This window comes from Mastigoproctus giganteus, chromosome 5 (genome assembly GCF_048544385.1).
Source record: "Mastigoproctus giganteus isolate SK-2022 chromosome 5, ASM4854438v1, whole genome shotgun sequence".
NCBI lineage: Eukaryota > Metazoa > Arthropoda > Arachnida > Uropygi > Thelyphonidae > Mastigoproctus > Mastigoproctus giganteus.
Window position 1 is genome coordinate 37,735,988 of NC_143579.1, and position 23,940 is coordinate 37,759,927.

At 39.9% G+C, this 23,940-nt stretch overlaps 1 protein-coding gene across 9 annotated transcripts in view; it reads right to left on the bottom strand.

Annotated features, from left to right (window-relative positions):
* LOC150085310 (calmodulin-binding transcription activator 2-like) overlaps positions 1-23,940 on the bottom strand; it is a 736,406-nt gene that overhangs the window by 363,489 nt on the left and 348,977 nt on the right. Inside the window, exon 2 of one of the 9 annotated variants that reach the window (XM_090373989.1) lies at positions 18,745-18,883. The exons of the other annotated variants lie outside the window; for them this stretch is intronic. Within the exon in view, the coding sequence (XP_090230115.1) occupies positions 18,745-18,841 (97 nt within the window). The 5' untranslated portion in view covers positions 18,842-18,883. The remainder of the gene's footprint in view (positions 1-18,744; positions 18,884-23,940) is intronic. 9 annotated transcript variants of the gene reach the window in all.

A 23,940-nucleotide genomic window follows, 5' to 3' on the forward strand; every position in this document is an offset into this window, starting at 1 on the left:
TGTGCGCGTCGTTTATCTGGGAAAGTGATGGCTCCTGGATGCACCATGGGACGAAAACAAGCCAGTGGTGGGGTCATGCTTTGGGCGATTTTCTGCTGGGTTACCCTTGGTCCAGTCATCCATGTGCCAGGCACTCTGATGTCTACCATATCATTGTCTCTAATGTCGACATCATTGCTGACCAGGTACACCCTTTCATGGCAACGGTCTTTCCCTCTGGCAGTGCCGCCTTTCAGCAGGATAATGCGCCATGCGACACAGCCCGGATTGTTCGAGACTGGTTCGCGGAACATGAGGAATACTTCCAAGTATTGCCCTAGCCTCCAAATTCCCCAGAGATCAATCCCATCGAGCATCTGTGATTTGTGTTGGAACAGCACTCCGATCTGCGGCGTCTCAACCACGGACCTTACAGGAGTTAAAGGATCTGCTGGTTATGTGTTGGTACCAGATACCACTAGACACATTTAGAAATCTTGTAGCATTCATGCCTCGCCGGGTACGAGCTGTTTTGGCTGCACGTGGAGGACCAACATCATATTAGGTAGGTGATCATAATGTTTTGACTCATCGGTGTATATACACTTCGCTCTTTTTTTAAATCTAAGAGCTTTTTTAAAACTTCAGTTAAAATTTATGTTGCCCTATGCTTTTTCATAACAGTGTACAAAGAAGCGTCTATTGCAGATGTTTTTTTTTTTTCTTTTTCAACTTGCAATTTGTGCAGAAGTAGTTGGAAATCAAGGTCTCGTGGAAGAATTCATTTATTTCTATAGAGGGAATGCTACACAATATAATTTAAAGTAAAAACTGAAGTGGAAACACGAAGATGCAGTGGAATGATAACGAATATAAATGCTGGTTGGTTAAAGTCATGCATTCCAGAAAAACTAATATTTATATTGTGACTTTGTGTCTATTAGAGAGTGAACCTGTTATGATGGTTTACGTACGTGATACCGAAATGATTTTTCACTTTGACGCGAACGCTACTAAGGGGTACAAAATCTCAGTAACGTCGCCTGCATTTTTAAAAGACGTTATTAATACAAATTGCGACGTATGTTTTCAATTAACGTGAGCTGGAAATGTCTTTGTATGTGTAATGAGGTTTTAAAGTATTAAGACCATAAATACGGAACTTTGACACCTTTAAACGAACATATTTAAAAAACAGAGAGGAAGAACAGCATACATTATGCTAGCAATATAAAAATGTGCCGGCTATGAAAACAAATTTTAAATTTCCAAATATACACACCAGTGGACTAGAAGACATTAAGGTGAAAAAAATCCATACGTTCTCAACCCATATGTTTATTTGTTCACAAAACAAATATAACAATTGCCAATAAGCTAGGGGTCTCCAACTCCTAAGGACTCGTGGGCCTCAGGGTGCAACAGCTATAGAAAGAAAGCCCAAGGAAACAATATTTTGGAGAAGACTGCATTAGGACCTGTATGACAATCTATAAATCATCTCGAACGGCTTTACTCGGGCAGAAGCTACAGAATCAGCATCCTGACTAGCCTCCTCTTTGTTTGTTTGAGGATTTTTTGGCGCATGGGCGTCTATGGCCATAGTGCGCCATCCTCTTTTTAGTCAAAGTATAGTGATACAAAAGGGAACAGTATTATCTGAACCTGGCAGCACATCCAATTATCCCGTGAAGTTCCATAACCAACCAGAATCACTTGACACGTTCAGAAGTCGACCGTTCGGATTTAAACGGATTTGAAATTTAAGTTTTAAGTATTACTTGTAAATTGTTATTATAATAATTTATTCATATCGTTGTAGTTTGAATAATTTGTAATAATGCTGTATGAAAATCCTACTGGCACATTCTTCTGTCCCAAGGTTTGGCCTCGCGTGTCTCAAGCTGAATGAATGAATGAATAAATAAAGTTATTTAGTTGTCCAGATTTGAAAAATGCAAATTATGGGAAAAGATTTCATTAGTGCCAATCCATACTAAACATTTTTGAAGATAATCAAAATGTCAAACACAGCTCCCTATGTTCGATGAAGCGCATTCCGATTTGAAGAGCCAAACAAACATATGTATGTATGTTTCTCTCCAGGCGGTTCCCAGGATCACTCTACGATCCACCAATGTCTTGTGTCAGTTGTAGCAATTTTGTATGACTGGCCACTTAGCAACCAGCCCACAGAAAATTATTTGGAAATTCGTTGGCTAATTCTCGTCCCTTGCCATGAGCAGCGAGTCGTCTGCACCATTCGTTGATGTGCATGATGTACGACAGCTTCTGTTTAGTAGGTAGAAGTAGGACAACGGGAGGTGGATGAAACGCAGCACTATAGTATTGCACGCTACTCTGTGGCGCCAACTTTGACAGCGCGCGTGTGTGTCATAGTCGAGTGAACAAATGGAACTGCTACTATTTGGCTGAAGAATTTAAAATATTCGTTCTCTTCTCGACAGCAAAATGGAGGAGCTTGTATGGGATGCTTGTTGTAATGTTTTTGAATGCTGATATTTTATAATAATGATTCATGCATTTAAATTTAAAATTGATGTAATGCCAATCCAACTAATGTCTGGACACTTAAGGGTAGATTTCAAAAAATTTTCATCTCTCTAAATTTGAATCAGATCTGTGAATTTCCAACTAGAAATGAAAACTACTTGGATTTAGTCTTCACCAACTTTCCTTTGGTGGTCTTTAAGCCAACTAATCTTTTCAAATCAGATCACATTCCTGTGGCTTTTTCCATCAAGAAGAGATCAGTTAAAAATACGGATTTAGAACAAAAACAGAAGCTCAATTTCAATAAAGTGAAATGGCCTGATATGAATCATGCATTTAAAAACTGTAATTGGGAATTACTATTAAAAATCAATGATCCTCAAGAAGCACTGGACTGCTTTTACCAAATCATTAATGAAGTAACTAACAACCTTGTTCCATGCTATAGTGTTCCTGATACAAATTACCCACACTGGTTCTCTAAGGAACTAAAATCCCTACTGGCAAAAAAACGAAAAAATGCATAGTAGGTTTAAGACAAATAAAGAAATATGCCTTTACAATAAATATTCCTCCTTAAGAAGACAGGTTAAAACGACATTAAAACAGGACTACAACAAATACCTGTGCTTTGTCGAAAGAAGAGTCTTCGAGGCAAAAGATATGAAGCCTATATTCAGCTATTTCAAAGCAAAAAATCAAAATGCGGCTGTACACACGCTAGATATTCCAAGTGAATTGTCATCTTTGTCTGAGGCAGACTACCTTGCTAGCAGCTTTGAAGAAATTTACAAAACAGATACAGCAGATGACGGGATGGAAGGTAACGAAAATTTTCCTCTCAACTACATTGATACCCTAATAGTATTTGAAATAAACCAAGCAGAATTATTGAGCACAATCCATAGTATGAAAAAGGATCTCACACGAGGCCCGGACGGTATCCCTACTGTCTTATGGAAAAAATGTGGAACTACATTATAGCCATTACTTCACTTAATAAAATTGGTATTTGAGAGTGGAATCTATCCAGTTCAACTGAAAAAGGCCATTGATACCCCTCTTTACAAAAAAGGAGACCCATCCTCACCCAACAATTACAGACCAGTTTGTCAATTGAATACACTCTCAAAGATAATTGAATCCATTGTAATGAAGCAGCTATTTAACTTTATGAAACTTAATTTGTCAGATCACTCACGGATTTATCAAGGGTCGTTCCACCTGCACAGATATGATCTCGTTTGTTTCGAACATATCCCAGGCGCTTGACGAAGGAAAACAAGTCGACTCCATCTTCCTTGACTTAAGCAAAGCCTTCGACAAGGTAGTCCATCAGAGACTAATCAACAAACTGCATCACTATGGTCTCAGAGGACAAGCACTAAACTGGATTGAAAACTACTTGGAAGGTAGAGAAATGTCCGTGACATTTAAAGGTAAAACCTCATATCCTTTCAGTCCTGAAATTGGTGTCCCACAGGGTTCATCCTTAGGCCCGCTATTATTTCTTATCTACATCAATGACCTGCCAAGCACCCTTGGAGCCTACCAAATCAAAATCAACGTATTTGCAGACAACATAAAAATCTATAAAGCAATTCGCAGTACCAATGACTGCATCATCCTTAACGAAGCTCTTCAACGAGTTATTCAGTGGCTGAAGGTGAACAAAATGGCAGTCAATGAAAATAAGTGTGAGCTGATGAGCTTTGCTAATGCACACAAGAAAAACAAACTTAATTTTTCTTATTGTATCAACAACAAGGCAATCAAAAAAGTTAGTACAGCCAAAAATTTAGGTATCTTTATTAAAGAATCATTTTCCTTTGATGTCCATGTCTCTAACATTGTGAAGGCAGCTAGCAAAAAACTAGGTTTCCCGAAAAGAATTAACCGAGACTTCAATCAGTTGGCACTTTTCATCTTTCTTTACAAAATCTATGTTAGGCCAGCCCTAGAATTTTCCTCACAGGTCTGGTCCCCACATGTTGCTTACCAAAAATTAGAAATTGAAAATATTCAAAAGAGAGCAATCCAGTACGTTTGCTTTAAAAGTGGCCTTGAATACTATGAGAAATCCTATCAAGAGTGGTGTGTATTCTTTGGACTCGAAGCGCTGGAAAAAAGAAGAGATAAAGCCGACTTACCCCTTCTTAACCAGCTGTTAAATGGTACCCTGAATTGCCCTCATCTCGTCTCACAAATAAATTTCAACGCTCCGACAAGAGCGTTAAGAAACCATCCACTGCTGAAACCATCCTATGCGAGAACAAATTATGGATACTACAACTTCTACAACAGGACGGCAAGATCAATGAACAAAGCAAATATTGAGATATTTGATACCCCCGGACACTTCAAGAGGCAACTGAAATTGCTAACCTCATCCGGTACCTGACTTAAAATGGACTCTTCTTTTAAGTTCTAAGACTCTGATTATGTAACGTGTGTGAAGAAATACCAGTGCTCTGCCTGTTCACTTAAATAGGACGGATGAGTCCTACTTTTATTTATTTAGTTTTATTTTATCTGTACATTTACTTTTTTCTTTACTTTGGGAAATGTATACTCCAAGCTTCTGATTTGAAGCTATGTAATAATTCTTTGTAGCTGCACCCTCAGGCACGTTGTCTGCTGTTTTGTAGCTGTTAATAATAATAATAATAAAATTACCTAATCACTTTTTAAAACTAGAATGATGATCACTATATACTCTTACAGGCCAAGAGGGACCCGACACTAGACAGCGGGATCCATTGCAAACCAGCTGCACAGGACATCGCGGTTTACTGTGGCCAGGCGACTCCACAAAGGTAGACTTGTTTGCCCGACGGCCAGTACGCTGTGTCCCTTTAACACCTGCCCATCGGAGACACCGTTTACAGTGATGCATGGAACACAAGGACTGGACAGCAGCGCAATGGGGGAAGGTACGCTTTACTGATGAGAGTAGATTCAGTCTCAGCAGCGATCCCGAATGTCAGCTAATCTGGCGAGAGGTTGGCACACGGTATCACCCCGCAAACATCACTGAAAGGGATCGATATGGCGGTCGAGGTGTTCTCGTCTGGGTTGGTTGGTTTGGTTTTTAATGGCGCATTGGAAGCTAAGGCCATTATGCGCCAGGTCAAATTTAAAAGGCTGCTAAACATTTTGGTAGCCTAGGCTACCACTCGTCTGGGAAGGCGTTATCTTGGATGGACGTACACAACTCCAGATACTGGAAGGCGGTACTGTAACTGGTGCACGCTACTGTACTGAGGTAATCTTTCCCCATGTGCGTCTGTTCCGAGGTGCCATTGGCCCCGAGTTCATGTTTATAGATGATAACGCCACACTCCATCAACACTTCCACCTTAATGAATCAGATTCTTGTAGATAGACCGCCACGGATCCACTACGCAATCCGAAACCGATCCACAGTGACGAATCTCCTTGCAACCATATGTAATATATTGTCCGCCTTTGAACTGTCCGCCTTTGAACAGCAAGAGGAACTTGCAATCACATGCCTGGATATTGAAGCTGCCTTTGACGCCATCAACGTGTCGGCGCTCCTCCGCCTACTCGAAGACCACTATCTAATCCAAGGTAATATCCTCTGGTTCATAGCATCACTCCTCTATGATAGGGTACTACAAGTCGATGCCTATGGACAATCGCATATGGCGGCGATCTCTGCTGGTGTTCCGGAAGGAGGAGTCCTATCTGGCTTATTATTTACAGCTATCACTGCGTGTCTTGTCCGTAACAATGAGCAAATCATTACCTATGCAGATGATATAAAAATTCTAACGCCTATTGCTTCCAACAATCACCTTGAAGCTACAGCAAGCATTAATAATAGTCTCATCAACGTCGCCTCTTACCTCAAACAGTATGGACTCTCGATAAAACTAATCTAATGGATAAAACTAAAACTAATCAAAAAACAAAACTAATGGTGTTCTCTCTCAGACCAACCCCTACAATAATAGCCCCAACACTCTATGGAACTGTAATATCTGCCACTCCTACACATGGGAATAGTATTTGACCCAAAACTCCGGTTTCATGCTCATGTAGACAGGCTCACTTCCAGAGCAGCCTCTCTCCGATGGCTAGCTAAACAACAACTAATTTATGTTAAGGAGCTTCGTTTAATTAAGAAATTCATCAGAACAGTAATCTATTCTCCACTCCTCTATGCTGCTGAAGTGTGGGCATCAGCAACTAGTACAATGAAGAAACCAATCCTCGCTGCAGAATTCTGGCTACTTAAATGGGCTAACCGGAAAGCTTGTCTCCCATCAAAGGACAGAACTACAGCCTTAGCTACTTCATTGGGGATGCAGCAACACCGTCCATTTGGGATTCGTGTTACTGGCGAATACCCAAGCCAGAACTTCGGTAAACCCAGAAGCTCTGTTCGAGGAATCGGAGGCTTCATATCTCATCTCAGCCCGCTTCCTTCCAAACCAAATGCTACCGGAAGGACAGCACCACAACGTTGACTTGCATAGGTTTTGCAGCAATAACACCTACAGGAAAGAAGTGTTAGCAGCTCGCTCCAATCCCAGAATCGAATAAGAACAAGTTCGTGCGCCCTTCAACACCATCTGCCACGCTCTTCTGTGCCACGACAAAATTCGTTTGACAGAGAAGTGCCATTCATGTATATTAGATATTTTTATTGTAAATAAAATTTTTAAATAATAAAATTGTAAATAAGATATTTTTATTGTAAATAAAATTTTTAAATAATAAAATTGTAAATAAGATATTTTTATTGTAAATATAACCGTATGATGTAACTTGTAAATATAGTTAATACTGCGTAATGGGAGGAAGTGTAATGACATGTTTACATTTTTAATTTTACAGTGTGCATTATCCATTATCTATTCTGATGCGAGCCTCTGACCGTTGGCCGTGACGGGACAATTGCAACTTCACTTAAATCTATATATGTACATTAATGCAACTAAATGAATACAAAGATTTTCTCTCTCTCTCTCTTTTGGAAAGTGAGGACATTGTTCGTATGGATTGGCCTGCCCGTTCCCCCCGACGATCTAAATCCCGTCGAACACATATGGGACGCTCTGGGGTGACGTCTAGCGGCACGTCCACACCCACCAGAAAATGTTCACCAGCTGAAGATGGCGCTGACAGAGGAATGGACGATGTTACCGCAAGAACTTATCAACAACGTTGTTCTGTGGACAGGCGGTGCAAAGCCTGCATCGACATTAGGGGTGGCCATATCTCCTACTGAGGACCATCTCTTCCCTTTGTTCCATCTTTGGCAGTGATGTATCTGTATCATGGCAGCCAGTGCTATGTTGCCATTTTTGAATAAAGCCCCTATGTACCGTTTTGTTTCCGTTGTTGTGTCGGTGTTGTTTCCATTATCATTTCTGTACCTCATGAGGTTCCTTTGGTATGCTTTTCCCATATCCAAGCCACTCTTATGAGAAGCTACAGGTGAAAACCTGATTGGTGCTTAAGTTTTGCACACCAGTGTATATCAAACCATTGGATGCATATTTATATTTTAACAGCTCTGACTGATGTGTCTAATGCTATAGTTCCATATTTTGCCTTTAGGGTGTCTAATGTGACTAGTGCTAATTTTCAAAAGTCTTTCGGGGGTCGGATAAAACCACGTCGAAAACCGGACCTGATCTCCAGGCTGTAATTTAAACACTAGAAATGCGTACTTTATTAGGTACACCCATCTAATAGCGAGTAGGTGCTCCCCTCCCTTCCTTTAGTCGTCGGAACATCCTGGATTCGTCGCAGCATCGATCCTAAGAGTTATACAAAGCGTGATGCTGGTTAACTGATTCCCACAACCGTGGCAGATTGGATAGCTGCGGCTCTCTACTCCGAACACTCCAACTGAGATTAGGACAGATAAAGCGTGGATAGATACCAAAACAACTAAGATTATTAGGCAGTACATTGTGTCTGCTAATGAGTGTTCTTCGGCCGGTTTGTTGGGCGAAAAACCGAGATTCGAGGGAAAAAAATCATGCAACCCTCGCCTGATATTAACAAAGCCACTTCGTGAAAAAAAGCCCATAAAAATTCCTCGCGCTATTGAAGAGATTCGAACTCAGGCCTTTTTCCACCCGGCGTGGGAGAGCAGTGATTATAATCACTATACTAACCGCGAGGGCTTTAACTGATATTTGGTGACTATGTAAGTCAACGTAGTAGGCTAAAATCACTCTTGTGTCCTAGAACTAGTTTCGTACAATTCTGACCTTGTTACATTGGACATTATCCTGATGAAAAAAATTCATTCACATATGGATACATCACAGGCATGAAGAGATGCGTCTGATCGAAAACAATTTCCAGATGACTTGTGACATCGAAATATTACTACATTGGCATCAAGGGACCCATTGCGCACCATGAAAACATCCCCCCCACACACACAAATTGTCTTACCTTGTGACGGAATATCCCGTCACAAGGTAAGACAATTTGAGCGTTCGAAAATGCCATTTTGGTTACCACGATTGCAATGGGTTATTTAACTGACTGTGGCCTTTCTCTTACCCTGCGCAAGTCTAGTTAATCTCCGTTGTCATCTTGTAACAACGCGCTGTTTTCGACCACAAAATCGCGGTTGGCTGGATGCTATTTAGTTTTAGTTATTAAACCAATCTTGATACACCTCAGGCACAGTCGTACGTGAATACCATAGTAGGATTGCCGCTTCCGAGATTCCGACCACCATGCAACGTTCAAAAGTCAATTAAATCTTTCGTCTTGCCCATTCTCGCACTAAATTGCGCAAATACAGAATACCTTCTTATCTGCCCACCTGCTTTATACATACATTGACCAAAAAAATAGAAATCTTGGTATTAAGACAGTAACAGACAGAACGAATGCAAATACACTGCTCAACAAAATTAACAGAACAAAATGTTTTTCATGAATATTTTATATAACAGGAATCTCGGGATGCAAATTACGAGTATCCAACAGAAATAGATCTACCACCTTGCAGAGTCGCACATTATGCAAATTATTCATGCCTATAAAAATAGGAGTTGCGACCACATCATTTCATTTCACTATCGGAGCAGTTTAAATTTTTTTTAAAAACTGGATGCAGCACACTCACTTAGAGACAACCAATGCCCCCATCTATGCAAAAATCAAGAGTTTAAACCAATCCAGAATTGATTATGGCAGTACACCTTAAACAATATAATACTACAACAGTTAAATTCATCAAACTATGTGCGTAGATGGCAAGGGCCGTAACCGATCATTTTTTTTTTTGATTTTTTTTGATTTTGATTTGGTAGTTGTTGGCGCATCGGCTTCTGTGGCCATATTGCACCTCCCAAGGTTTTTGCAGTACTTTGATCCAAGCCCGAGGCGGGAATCGAACCCGCGACCTTTGGGTTGCCGGGCAGGTACTTTACCCACTCGGCTAGCCCGGTCGGCCCCGTAACCGATCAGGTTAGGCTCAAGGCAGACGAAATTAACGCAGACATCATCATCCTGCGAAAACCGTACACTCACTCCAAACTCGTCAGAGGGTATCCCCTCAATTATAAAGTAATACAAGCAGAAGAAATCACTTCGTGGGCTGCAATCGTAGTTAGAAATCCGGACATTAGTCACCAAAATATCCCACCTGTGCACGGCCTGGGCGGTCTGTGCCGAAGTCATCACCGCACTTGGCGCCTTTTACGTCATCTCCCTATACTGCAGACCTGGTGAGGACATCACAGCTACTAGATACCTGGAATATGCCACCAACCTACTACGAGTAGAAAAAATCATTATTGGGGCTGATGCAAATTGCATATCCCCAGCCTGGTACATCCACACCCCTGACACTGGGAATGGGCAGCTATCGGAGGAATTCATTACGACCTCTTCCATCGCCGTCCTCAAGAGACCAAACCAGCTGCCAACATTCTGTAATCTCCGATGGGAGGCGACAATCGATGACTCCCTCGCCACCCGAAATATAGCAGGCAACATCACTGATTAGACGGTCCAATACGCCTGGACTACATCCGAGCATAGGGTCCTGACCTATCAACTCAACAGGGATTTGCATCGACAACCACCTGAAGAAAGAATTCTCCACCGTTAGGCACTGCAAACGGCAAACTGGGATCTATTCCAGGAAACACTGACAGCGAACAAGAATACAAGAACTAAACGCTGCCTGAAACCATGATGACCTACAAAGAACCATCACGGGAATCGTTACGGTGGCTGCCAACATCTCGATCAAAAGAAAACGGCCGAAACCAGGAGCTGTGCCATGGTAGAACCACGAATTACAACAACTCCTCAAGGAAGTACAGAACAAAAGGACAAGCTTCCAAAGGGCTAGACGGTCATGGCCTGCGCAAGAGGTTGAAGCACTCAGAAATCTATACAGAGAGGCGCGAAACACCTATACCGCCCTTATATGGAAAAAATTAAAGCGAATCCTGTGAGAGGACAGTGACATATACGAGAAACGCTGATCCCCTGGGGTGTCGCGTACAAAGTGGTCAGGAACAAACTCTCCAGAGGGGAGATACTTACAACCACAGTCGCGCCCCAAGGAGAAGAAACTTGCTGGTGGGAAGCACCGATGAACAACATCTTTGACTCCACCTTCCATCCACATGTAGAACCACAAACGGAGGAACAAATCCAGACTTGTATAAACAATGACAATTACAAAACAGAGAATGAAAAACCACAATTCATCAAAGACGAACTCATCCTGGCTGCCTCACGCCAAAGTTGCCAACCTGGTACACACCAGGTCTATTTACAACTTACCTGCTCACAGGACATGGCGCCTTAAATGCCAAACTAACTTCACTGGGAATAGCGAACGATCCAAACTGGACCTGCGGCGAACAAGAAAAGTGGGCGCACCTGATGTCTGACTGCAACCAATATGATGACCTCCACTGTCAACTGGTGACAAGATTGAAACACACCCCCAAAGACCATGGATAATAGAACCATTACAGCACCAGACCAAACGCAATGAATCAGGTCCAGCACCCCAGAATCCAGAAGGAAGTATTCATTATCACTGCACAAAAATATAGTTGTACATTTGCTGGGCAGTACCTTTATTGCGTTTGGAGGTTTCAGTGCATGTGGAACAGCAAATGAGGAAATATTCAGTTGAACTGTGATTCTTGAAGTTTATAGTTGTGACTATAGACCATTCATTATTACTCTTGTTTTACATGTGACCATTCAGACTATTGATTATTACTGTTTTTTTTTTTTTTTTTTTCCTGCTAGCTACCTGGTATGGACAACCCGGGGAGCGGGATTGCTGGATTTCATCCGCGAATTGCGCTACAGTAAAATCAGACCCAGGTAATTCAACATACTTTTTCAGGCCTGCTTTGTAAAGACTACATATTCACAAGTTCTCAAGGTAGAGTTGGGTTTATGCCTGGGAGCTACCCTGATTAAAGAACACACACACACACATTTAATGGTATGTACAGAGCATCTAACTATATGTAAATATATACTGTATATAAATCATGTATATACTTTGATGTACATAATCGTGAGACTATATTGTGTGTACTGGTAATTCATAAATGAATGAAAAAAAATCACCCAAACACCAGGAACAATATATCCTGTATGGCAAAGAATCATACACAGCCTTCACTGATTATGCCCAGGAATTATTCGCTAGGCGTCGAACCATACTATCCCAACAAATGAACTCACAACCAATCAAAACTCAGATACGGAAACTGGATAACTTGGAAAGAAAACAGCAGAGGAGTAACAAAGCAACACTATATGATGACAAGACTAAGGACAGAGACCGGAATTAAGCCTCCGGGCCATGGAAGCTGAGACTCCATCACAAAAATGTGACTATGCGGTTCTAACAAAGAACAACCTCTACATCTGAATCCAGAGAAACAGACACGGAACTCAACTGTGCGAAAGACCACAATCCTGGGGTGAACCAGTGACTGGATTGGAACACGCCGACCTAGACCACTCAGCCTCGATGCCGACACGCCTTGTTGGCGATCTGAATCGAGCACTCTTAGTTGGTTCCTTTTAAATCCCTTCCCCGGCGGGGGAGGGAGGAGACACTGTCTCCTCCCTCTCCTGCCGATCCTCTCTTCATCTGGTGGGGCATGGGCATGCCCCACTGATCATCTGGGGCACCTTCCCTATCTCTCCCCATACTTCTACCTTCATCCCCAAGTCTTCCCCCCCACACACTATCTGTACACAAGCGACGCTCCACATAGTTTCACCCAGTTTCGGCCTGTTCATTCTAAGCGATACCCCAACAATCGATGGCGAATGCATGTACATGACATGAGCATACATGCAAATTCATTTTATTTATTTATTTTTTATTATTAATTTTTTAGGTCCCTGCCAATCAAAACTCAGATACGGAAACTGGATAACTTGGAAAGAAAACAGCAGAGGAGTAACAAAGCAACACTATATGATGACAAGACTAAGGACAGAGACCGGAATTAAGCCTCCGGGCCATGGAAGCTGAAATCTCAGGAAAGTAAGCGGCAGGACTTGCCAGAGTAAATCTAATTGTACTGGGTTCCTAGTTTGTCTCCACGGGGCAAAAGTGGGGAAACATTGTCTCCAGCAGCTAAATGACCAGATGAACAACGGTACACGACACGACACTACACAAATTCAAGATCCATACACTTTTAAATCTCTGGCTTTCCCAGCAAACTAGCACACCCACAATGAAAGCAACGCGGAGATGGGGAAACTCCTGGTGCCGCTTGACATCAACCTATTTACACTTTACACTTATCGGAGCAGTTTCAGGAGACAGGATGCATTACAAAAAGAGCTGGCCAAGGTCGACCGAGGGCTACGTCAACGAGAACAGCCAGCTATCTGGCTTTAGCAGCTAGACGGAACCCTACAATGTCCTGTCATCAACGGTCTCTTGAGGTTGCTGCGGCCACAGGTGAAAACATTTCCAACCAGACTGTTAAGAAGGCTCAATTCAAGGGGGGCTCTACACAAGGGGGGCTCTACACAAGGAAAGCCAGTGGTTTGTATCCCATTAACTCCAAACCATCGCAGAACTCGTCGAAACTGATGCCACTAACATGTGACTTGACGTATGGGGTACAGTTCTGTTCTCTGATGAGTCCCAGTTTATCCTACAAAAATTTTAGCCTTTCTACCATTTTCCTTGACCCCCAAATTCATCTAATCTCAGTCCTATTGAGAATATGTGGGATATTCCGGAGAAAGCTATTCGGCAACTCCTCCTTGCTTCATCTTTGTCGCATCTACAAATTCTAGCCGTTATTTTATCTGAAGACAAGGAATCCCTCCAAAAGGGCAACTTACGGTGGATGTGGTACCATCCCTCCAACAGAAAGGGACACTTACGGTGGATGCGGTGTTCTCGTGTGGGGTGGAATAATGATAAACATACATAGCCATCTTTATTTTTTATAGGGGTACCGTAACTGCGCAGAAGTACCGAGAACAGTTCCTCTATCCCTATGTGCGACTTTTTAGGGGTGCAGGTGGCCGAGATTTTCTTTTCATGCATGACGACGCCACTGCACATAGAGCTCAAATGGTGGAGGAATATCTTGAAACTGAAGATATGAAATGATTGCTGTGGCCAGCACGATCACCAGACGATCGAACATCTGTGGGACGCGCTTGGGTGTCGCATGAAGGCGGACAGCCAAGTGCTCGCACGGTCATTTGTCTCTGCGCTGGTGGAAGAAAGAATGGGACTTGTTGCCACAGAATCTTACAGCGTACTGATGTTATGTTACCATATTTTCGAGCAACTTGTAAAGACTTCTGTAATGTGACCTTTTTGGCAATTCTTATATAACCGGTATAAATGTTCTTTATAGCTGTCCGAAGTTTCTATCTGTCTCCTCATTTCATCGTTATTCTATGGTACAACACCATACCAAATTTTCTCCCGCTTCATTGAAAGCTGCACGAGTTACACCACGTTTTTTACGTGTTGTGTTAATTTTGTCGAGCAGCGTGGATGCAAAGAAAAGCTGACGTGCAGTAATGACAAAACCATGTCGAAAACCGAATGTTGAGTCTTTATACTCAACATCGAGTATGCAAACTTTACAGCCTGTTCGAATGCAGTAATTGAAGCCGGAAGGAGAAAAAGGCGTGATCTATCTGTTTTGAAAAAGGTCTTATCGTGGGTGCACGTTTAATATACGATTCAAGAAACGAAAGACAACTGCTTTCTCAAAAGCATCTATCTCAAAGACTTTTTTAATGCGGTTCTTCCACACGTCAAAGGCTTAAATGTGGCAGAAAAACAATAGTTCATGAGCGAAGCCGTCGTACTCTAAGAAGGATTGTACGGAAAAACGGGACATCCTGTGTGCAGAAAATAACATTAAGTTCCAGCCAAACCCAGTATTGTCCTTTTTCAACCCATTCCATGAGTAAGGAATTGAAGAAATTGGCTATTGGCAGTCGCCTGCCTATTCGGAAGCCATTTGTTTCATAGAAAAACAGAAAAATCCGTTTGCAATGGTCCACAGAACGTCAAGGTTAGACAGTGGAGCAATGGAAGAAAGTCATGTGGTCAGACGAGTGAGGATACGCTTTGTTTTACACTGATGGTAAGCAGAGTGTAAGCGAGAACCTCACGAAGAGATGGATCTTGATTGCTTTGTTAAAATAACCCAAGCATCAGGAAGTGGTATCATGGTATGGGAAATGTTTTATTGGCACACACAAACGTACACTACTTATTTCTGGCCCTTCTGCAGTGTTATTGTTCTTCACAGAGATATGAGGCAGAGGTGAACTGACGTTCCAGGTGCGGCACATTACGAAAACACATGTGACATTTAATTGGGATTTAGTAAGTTTTTTTACGATAAATTTATAATCACAGCTTAAAAATACATTAATAAATGAACTACAAAACTTTGACGTTCCAAGATATGCAGTTATCGTAAGCAAACTGTACAAGAACTCTTTATTATATACAGAAGGCATATTGCTATATATAACTTTCTTCACGGTTACAAGCCAGGAGTTTACATAAAAGAAATTACACAACATAATAAACAAAGATAAAAATGACAAAATACAAAAACAGTATTATGACTCCAGAAAGGTTTGAACACTGGAGTGATGGATAGGTCCTCGGGAGCAGGTTCTAATGTCCTGTGACGTGACCCTGGGAAGGAAGTCGACCGAGTACATTCTGCCTATATTTATTATTTATTGCGAATTGTAGAGGTCGCCGTCCAAGGAGTGTATGCTCTGCAGCATTTGCACTGGTAAGAACCGATCAGATAATTTTACCGGTTTGGAATGGCCTGAAGGATTGGATTGGCCCTAAGGCTTGGGACCGGGATCCTCCATCCGCAGTTAGCCAAGAAATCTGGTACTGGAATAATGCCGACCATCATTTTTATGGCAAAGACGAGTCTTCTCTCGTGAAAAATGGCAGGAAGACGTCTCATTTTGAGAGCTGCCGCCATCTGGGTGGGCCTTGGTACAGGGGGAAGCCGAAATTTCCATATGGCCCACTTTTCAATAGCCAGAATTTCCCCGCGAAAATCCATCTAAGATGGGTGGTTGGTCGTAAACTAAAGTGCAGCCATTATCAACCCACTGCAGGATGGAAGCCTCCTCAACAATTCATGCTGAGGGAAATGGACCATAATCTGCCACGCTGGTCCAGTGCCGGTTGGCAGATCGACCGTATTCAGAAGTCAGGGGCTTGAACCCCGGTCTACTCAAAGAGCGGGTGCTACTGCACTACCGCTCCTGCCCACTCGGCTACTTAGGCCGCGGTTAATCACAACAAAATTAGTGTGTCATCTACAAGTGTATTAAGATTCCTACATAAGCACGTTGCTTAAATTTTATCCTTGTTAAGTCAGTTAGCTTTTGTGGTATCTTATGAATGGCCCAGTAATTATATTTTCATCTCGAATTACATACTTAAAAGGATTCCAGAGCTAATGTATAGTTTACAGTCACGAAACAGCGACTTCTCGTGGACTTCAGTTGCTTTTATGCTAATATAAACAGTCCAATCGACACGCTAAAGGATATCTACTTTTCTTAGAATAAAACTTCCAATCTCACACTCTTGCTTTCTATTCACTCAGTCATTACTTCTTTTCTGTCTTTTTTTTTTCCCTGACAAACTAGTCTGTGATAATAAATCTTTGACCTAGTGCTTCGATAAATGGCATATTCGTCACTAAAGATTTTAACCCGCTGTGGTTTGGTGTCAGAACTTCCTAATATTATTCCATTTTTCTTCAACGCTAATGGCAATGTCATTATCTGATACCACCTCAACGCATTTATGTTTGATAAGGGCGATAGCTTAAATGTTTCATTCATATCCATTCTCCTTGTTGTATCTTGTTGAAGTTCTGATGACGTACCTGTCTTTTTCAATTGATTCTTCAATTGCAGTACTTGTTTTTGTGTTATTAATATCTGATGCTTGGTCTTCCAGTTCGTGGTCTTCTATCCAGTGTCTACTCCAAGTTTCATAAAAGTTACTTTTCAGTACTGGTAGTCGAATTGCAAAGCTGTTAAAGGATATTTTATTAAATAGAAAAATTATTCAAATGCACTTTCTTTGACTTCAAAATTAATCCAAAAAAGAAAGAAGAAATGTCGTGATTAATACGTGAATATGTGACCGCATCACTCATGATTTTGAAACTGTTTTCTTGCATCTTGCTATGCAATTCAGTTTAGTAGCATCCAATTAGTTTTTGTTTCATCTTTTAAAGCATATTTATTACTTAATTAGTCTGGTATACACTCAGTAAAGTACACCCACCCTTTTCATGCAATACAGCGCTCCTTCAGTAACAACATCACACGTTCGTATTATGTTATACGCACACCGGTCAAAAAAAAAAAAAACAAAAAAAAAAAAAAAAAACACGAACGGTTTTTCAGTATGGAATCAGGCTACCTTTGTTTCGAATATAACAAACGTGCGGCAGGGCACGGCATGGCATGGCATGGATTATATAAGATATTTTATGTGTTTTGGTCTAATTTTAACCATGATTCCAGAAAAAGATCTTGTAGTTGCGACAGAGTTTGAAGAAAGAGGACTTCGTCCCGATTAGCTCTCTCCAGCATATCCTACACATCTTCAACAGGATTGAGATCAGGTGAATTTAGGAGCCAGGGAAGGTGGTTGAAATCCGTTGATCTATTCTCCGACCATTCTTTCACGCTGTGCTGGTTGCACTGTGATCCGTCAAGTAGCCATAACCTTCGGGATAAAAGCGTAAGGTTGCAGGGTGCAGTAGATCTGATACAAAATTCAGGTACTCCATGGATGACATTCGACCTTCCACCAATACCAGTGGACACAGGTGGGTTAGGTTGTTTAGAATTTGCTCCAAGGTAATTAAGGCTACGAGACATTAGTATATTTTGTCATCTACAGTCGGTTTGCCTGCGTTACGGGATGAAAAATCAGTTTTCGGGAAGGGGACTTATCGTAAATAAACTATTATTTATGATAAGTTTTTTTTTTTTTTTCTTTTTATCGTAAATAACTAGCTGGAGAACGACTAACTGGTTACGGTGTGATAAAGACCTATAAGTTTCTCCCGTTTCGAAGAGAAGTGTTTCTCAACCGGCGCGGTAACAAGAATCGAATCCAAACCAGTCGGTGAGTGAGAGAATAGTGATGCAATCCACTTACTACTCGCAAGGGTGTGTGTGTGTTAAGCGCCAACTAAGAGTATAAGGTTTCAATATGTTGTATCTGTGACTGCATGTATTCTTCGATTGGTTTTGCTGGACGAAACACCCCAGTTTCCTGGAGTTAAAAAAAAAAAAAAAAAAAAAGAAAAGACACAGCAAGGCCTGTGTTTAAATCACGTCAGTAATTCAAACGGATCTTTTCCACTCATTGAATCCTAAATCTTTGATTCCCATCAAACAAGTGTGAGCAAGGCAAAGTCTTCGGAAGTTATTTTGGCCGCGAGAACACACACGCGGAAAAAATTTAAAAAGCTGAGATGGTTGAGACTTCGGCATTTCAAAGTTTCTATTCTTGTAAATAAATAAAAAAAAAAAAAACTCAATAACAAAATTCGTATTATTCATTGAATTTAGACAAATATAATCATTTCATTTTTGTTAAGTATATTTCAATAATGAGATTTTCATTTGCAAATCTTATGTTGTTTAAAAAATTTTAGTGATAGCTTAAGCTTAATAACTCACAGGCGTCGTGCAGAAATTTCATCAGGCCTCTGGTTATATAAGCATAGCTCATGCTTGTTCTAGAGATATCCATGGTTGGAAGCGAAAGATAAGTCATCGACTGTCATTCCTTATGACGTATTTCTGAGTACTTAGGTATCTGCAGAGATAAAATGAGTGGCTGTTGCTTAAATCATATTCTCTAACCATTAATTATCTGTTTCCATCTGCAAGGAGTTCTAATTAAGAAAAATTTTCGCCTTCAGGCTGAAATTTGTCACTGCAATATGTCAATAACGTCCACAACATTTGATGTAATGTCCCTTCAAAAAACACCCTCGCGGGCAGCGCAGTAGTTATAATCACTGTTCTCCCACAAATTATGAAGAATGTCATGGTTGGAATCCCATAAATTCCCCGAAAACTCGGGCTTTTTTCCGCCTCGCAAACAGGTAAATCACAGAACACGTATAAAATAATAGAACAGACACATTAAACGGTCTTCGTGAGTAGCACAGTTAGTAGAATCGCCATCCTCCCCACAAAAAACCCACGTTCGAGTCCCGTCGATGACGAAGAATTTATGGGCCTTTTGCACAAGGTTTATTAAGTGGTAGATGACTTTCATCAACCGGTGAAATACCGCCACTTTGCTTATTGGAGGCTTGAAGTGGTGAAACCCATGTTTAGTCTCTAGAGCAAAGTTTCCGGCATCCCCCTCCCCCCATACTTCTCCTTCAACCCATGCACGGTACTAAGTAGTACAGGTTTTGATACCTTTCGTGTTTGGGGTTTTCATAAAAAAAAAAAAGGTGGCTGAGCTAATCGGTCTCAGGCGAGAGTAGCACGATTTTTTCTCCCGGAAACTCAGGTTTTTTTGTCCAGTAAACAGAAAATCTATCTCAGAACACACGCAATTTTTACAGACAGTATACATGGAGCAATATGGCCTTAGCTGCTGATGCTCCTAAAACTCTTATACTACAACAACACAATAAACGATGAGTGTATGACCTAATCTGATAACCTGTAACTTAAAATGCTTGCTTGAAAAACTCGATACGTCATGAAAGCATGAGATTTAAATTCCTTTTGTTGTAGAGCTGTACATCCATTTTTGAGCATAAAATAGCTATACTGGATGTTTGATCGATACTGCCTGTCTTTTTTGCTTTACACACCTACGTTGTGTAGATTTTCGAAAACTCAAAATATGTTTTCATACTATAAGATCATCAATACGACATTACTAGTTTGGCTTTGGCGCGCGCGCTCTCTCTCTCTCTCTCTCTCTCTCTCCTTGCTGATCGATCAGAGAGCATCAAGTAACTTTTTGAGTACCCTATATTTCAAAAAAGATGACATTTCATATGGCTCTTTTTTTTGTCTGCTATGAAAAATAATGGATGCTTTTATTACGGAGTAGCTGAAGAGAAGAAGTTTAAGTGTAGTCGACCAATTTAGACAATTTAAGTTTATATAACTTATTTAAAACAAAAGCTAATTCTCAAAACAAGTACTTTCAGTCACCGAAAAACCACAAATTCCTGAATGATGGATTTATTTGCGTGAGAGAATTATGGGTAATTTTAAATGTAAGTTTTGTGTATATTCATATAAAAAGACTGCAAACTTGAGAAAACATTTTTGTGCATTATGCTTGAAACTAATGAGTTTTTGAAAACAGAAACGATGATAAATCGAAAAAAGAATTTAAACGTTTATTTTTCTAAACGACAGAAATAAATAGAGACATAGAAAGAAAGAGTAATAATTTGCTTTACTTGCTTTGCTCTTCACGAATATCTTCGCTTTCTTAATAGAAAGTACTCACTGAACCCTTTTAGCTTTATGGGGGTGTTTCTGAGTTCCACGGAAAAATCTATACGGCAAGCAACCAATCAGCTCTGCTTTACTACCTAAATAAAGTCCATCCCAATCTGGAGAAGTAATGGCAAGCCCATACTATTTTTATCTGGCAATCAATAGCTCGGAGAAAATAAATTTAGGAAATACAGGACCAATTACTTAAATCCCATGAGTGACAGAAAGGAAATAGCATCGATCGGAGTCCCATGCTGACACAAGCAGTTCGAGATATTCCACTATTAATAACGCGTAGCATTTTTCTAAGAGTAAGCAAGTGATGCTTACTCTTAGAAGCACATGTTACAAGGATGCACAGCATCCGTGCAATTTATCATGAAATCACTGAACAATACCAGACTGCAATATTCTATTCAAATTTACTGAATAAAGCTATTTACCTTCAGATTTAAAGCAAAATTGGCCTAGCTCCAAATCCTTTCTTGACATTCTTTCTTCAGGCAGTGTACACCCCATCAGATTTTAAGCCAAACAAACACATTTCTTTGTTCCTTATTCCCGCACACTTCTGACAGAAAGCTTTATCTCCTGCGCTCTTTAACGTTATCCGACCATCAGCCCACTGGCCCAATTTCTTCCGTACCAGAGGCGCGTGATGAGGCAAAACTGACTGCCTATTCAACCTCGCATCTTTCGACTATATACAAAGAGAAGAGGGAGGTGGATGAGAAAAACGGATATTCCTTTAGAAGTTAAGAGCTACCTTCTGTATACTAAATTTTCGACCGTCTACATCAACGGTCAAAAGTTGAGAATCCAGCAAAACGGCTAGCACACCCATAACGCTTGTTACGAGTTGTACAGAAAAGGTTTTGAGAATTAACGGAAAAACACAAGTAGCTGAACATTTTAAAACACAAAATACCGAATCCAACTAGCATAAAGGGTAGACCATCGCTCAACATGAAGCCAGCGTGGAAGGTGACCACGCAAATACAAAAGGCATCGATATCCCTTGACTGGAGAAAATCTCAAGCTTATACTTTCAAGGTGGTGGGCCGGCAACACACAAGAAAACCCACAAGGTTCAATAAATTGTGAATATATTTTTAGTATAACAAAAATTTTATCCTAACACTTTATCTCATAAGTTTCAGTAAAAAGTCTAATAGCAAGAGCAAGTCTAATGCTATATCTTAGTAGCTACATAAAATGAATCATTACAGCACATTAGCAGCGTAACATACAGTAAAGAAAACCCCGGGGGCTCACATCTGGTGAGTATGGGCTTGGCACACCCAGGGTCCTGAGCTGGATATCATCATTCTTCTCTTTCTTGGTGATCCCCTTCTACTTTTGTCTCTCTCTCTCTCTCTCTCAGGGTAACTCGGGAGCTTTTTTTTTTTTCCTGGTGCAGCATAAGCCTCAGGCTTCCTTGCATCATATGGCTAATAATAATAATAATAATAATAATAATAATATCGTGATGACGTAAAAATATGGATATATATTTTTAAATTCAATAGTTTTTAAGGAAAGTGAGACAGCTGTAAGTAAATGACATTAAAAATAATTTACTAACTGTAATATTATTTTATCATATATTAATATAGTTGATAAGTTTTTTTCAGTTGATCAGGCCAAGAGTATAATACTAAAAACGAATTATAGTCAGGGACGCCAAATCGAAAAGGGCGCCATTTTTTTTTTCAACTTGAGACCAAAAAACAAGAGTTAGCTTTGATATGATGCACTCATTTCTTAACTTGTATAATACTGCCAATTGACTACTACTATAACTGCAATTGCGCTGTCAAAATAACAAAATTCTGTGATATATATATAGCTTGCTGTGGTCCAAGAACATCGTACGTAACCATGTTCACTATGTGAATAGCTAATTACGCTAGTAAACTAGCAGCAAGAAAAAAGAAAAAAAAAATTGGAAGGATTAGCAGAATAAGTTTTTTGTTTCTTTTTATTTATTTACTTTTATAAAGGCCACTTTACCACGTGTATTATTTAATTAGTTTTAATTACATCACTGGTATTTAAAGGGACAAGTTAGTAAAATTAGACCCAAACGGTTACAATAATTAATAAATTGGTTACGTTTCGAATTTCGGCTTCGGGCCTTTGTACAAAATTTTAAATCGTTATGTACAAAGGGTTTTATAAAGGTATGTTCAAAGAGACGTTAAGAAAGATTGATACTACATTACATGAACTCAAATTATAGCTAAATTATAGTTTTTTAATTGATTGAATAACAAATAATTAGAATTTAAAATAAACTGAATAGCCATCACTTCACTAAGCATACATACTTCGTGCAGAGGTTTAATTGAGAACAGAATATTTGGCATATAAAACTTGCTGAGAAGAGTTTTATGGAAACATAATATTTATTATTGTTAATAATATGGATTACAAGTCATGCAATTACTAAAATTTTCATAATGATAATTAACCAATAAATAAATGTATCAAATGGAATGCATGTACCTACTAGGAGAAGTTTATAACCTAATCATAGTAGAAATAAAACAATATCATACGAAAGAACTCTAGTTACTGAAATGGCAGGAGTGGATAATATGCTCTGTAAACCAGATACTGTCTAATGGGGTATATATATGCTTATTGAAATAAAGATCATTGGTACTTTTGAAATCTAATTCTTTAATATTCAATCAATCAAAAACACTGTAATTTGGATATAAATTAAGTTTATTTACAAAAATTATTATCAACCTGTGTTAACCTCTGTTTGTACATAATTTTATATAACTCAAAACTCAGGCCCGAAAACAAATTCCAACACAGAAATTCAAACGTAGCCAATTTATTTAGTTATAGGCTTCGTTAACTAATTAAATACTTCACGTAGTAAAGTGTCTTTTTAAACTTCATGTTTGTTTTTTTTTTATCTTACGCAATACGTTATTCTAGGTTCTTATAAACAAATTAGCCTAATGGAGTAACTAAAACAAAATGGTATCATTTCAATTCTGGCATCAGGCCAATACTTCCAATCAATGTGTTAAGCATTTTGGCAAGCTGCCAGATGAGATCTGTGTACACAGATCTCTGCAAATCGCACAAAAGTATGATCTCAGCAACTTCACGAATCTGTTTATGGAAGAAAGTAGGTAATTGGATCCCTCTACTAAAACTCTGCTGATTTAGTAATGAACAATAAAACTGCCGCTAAATCGGTGAGGCCGTTTTCAATTAAACGGCTCTTTCACGATTAATAAATATTTACACGAAATTACATGATTAGTGACAACAGAAATTAAGCACAGATTCTTCACACAGTTTGGCAGTTTATATATATATATATATATATTTATTTTTTCCTTACTATCCATGCAGCTCTTTGGAATC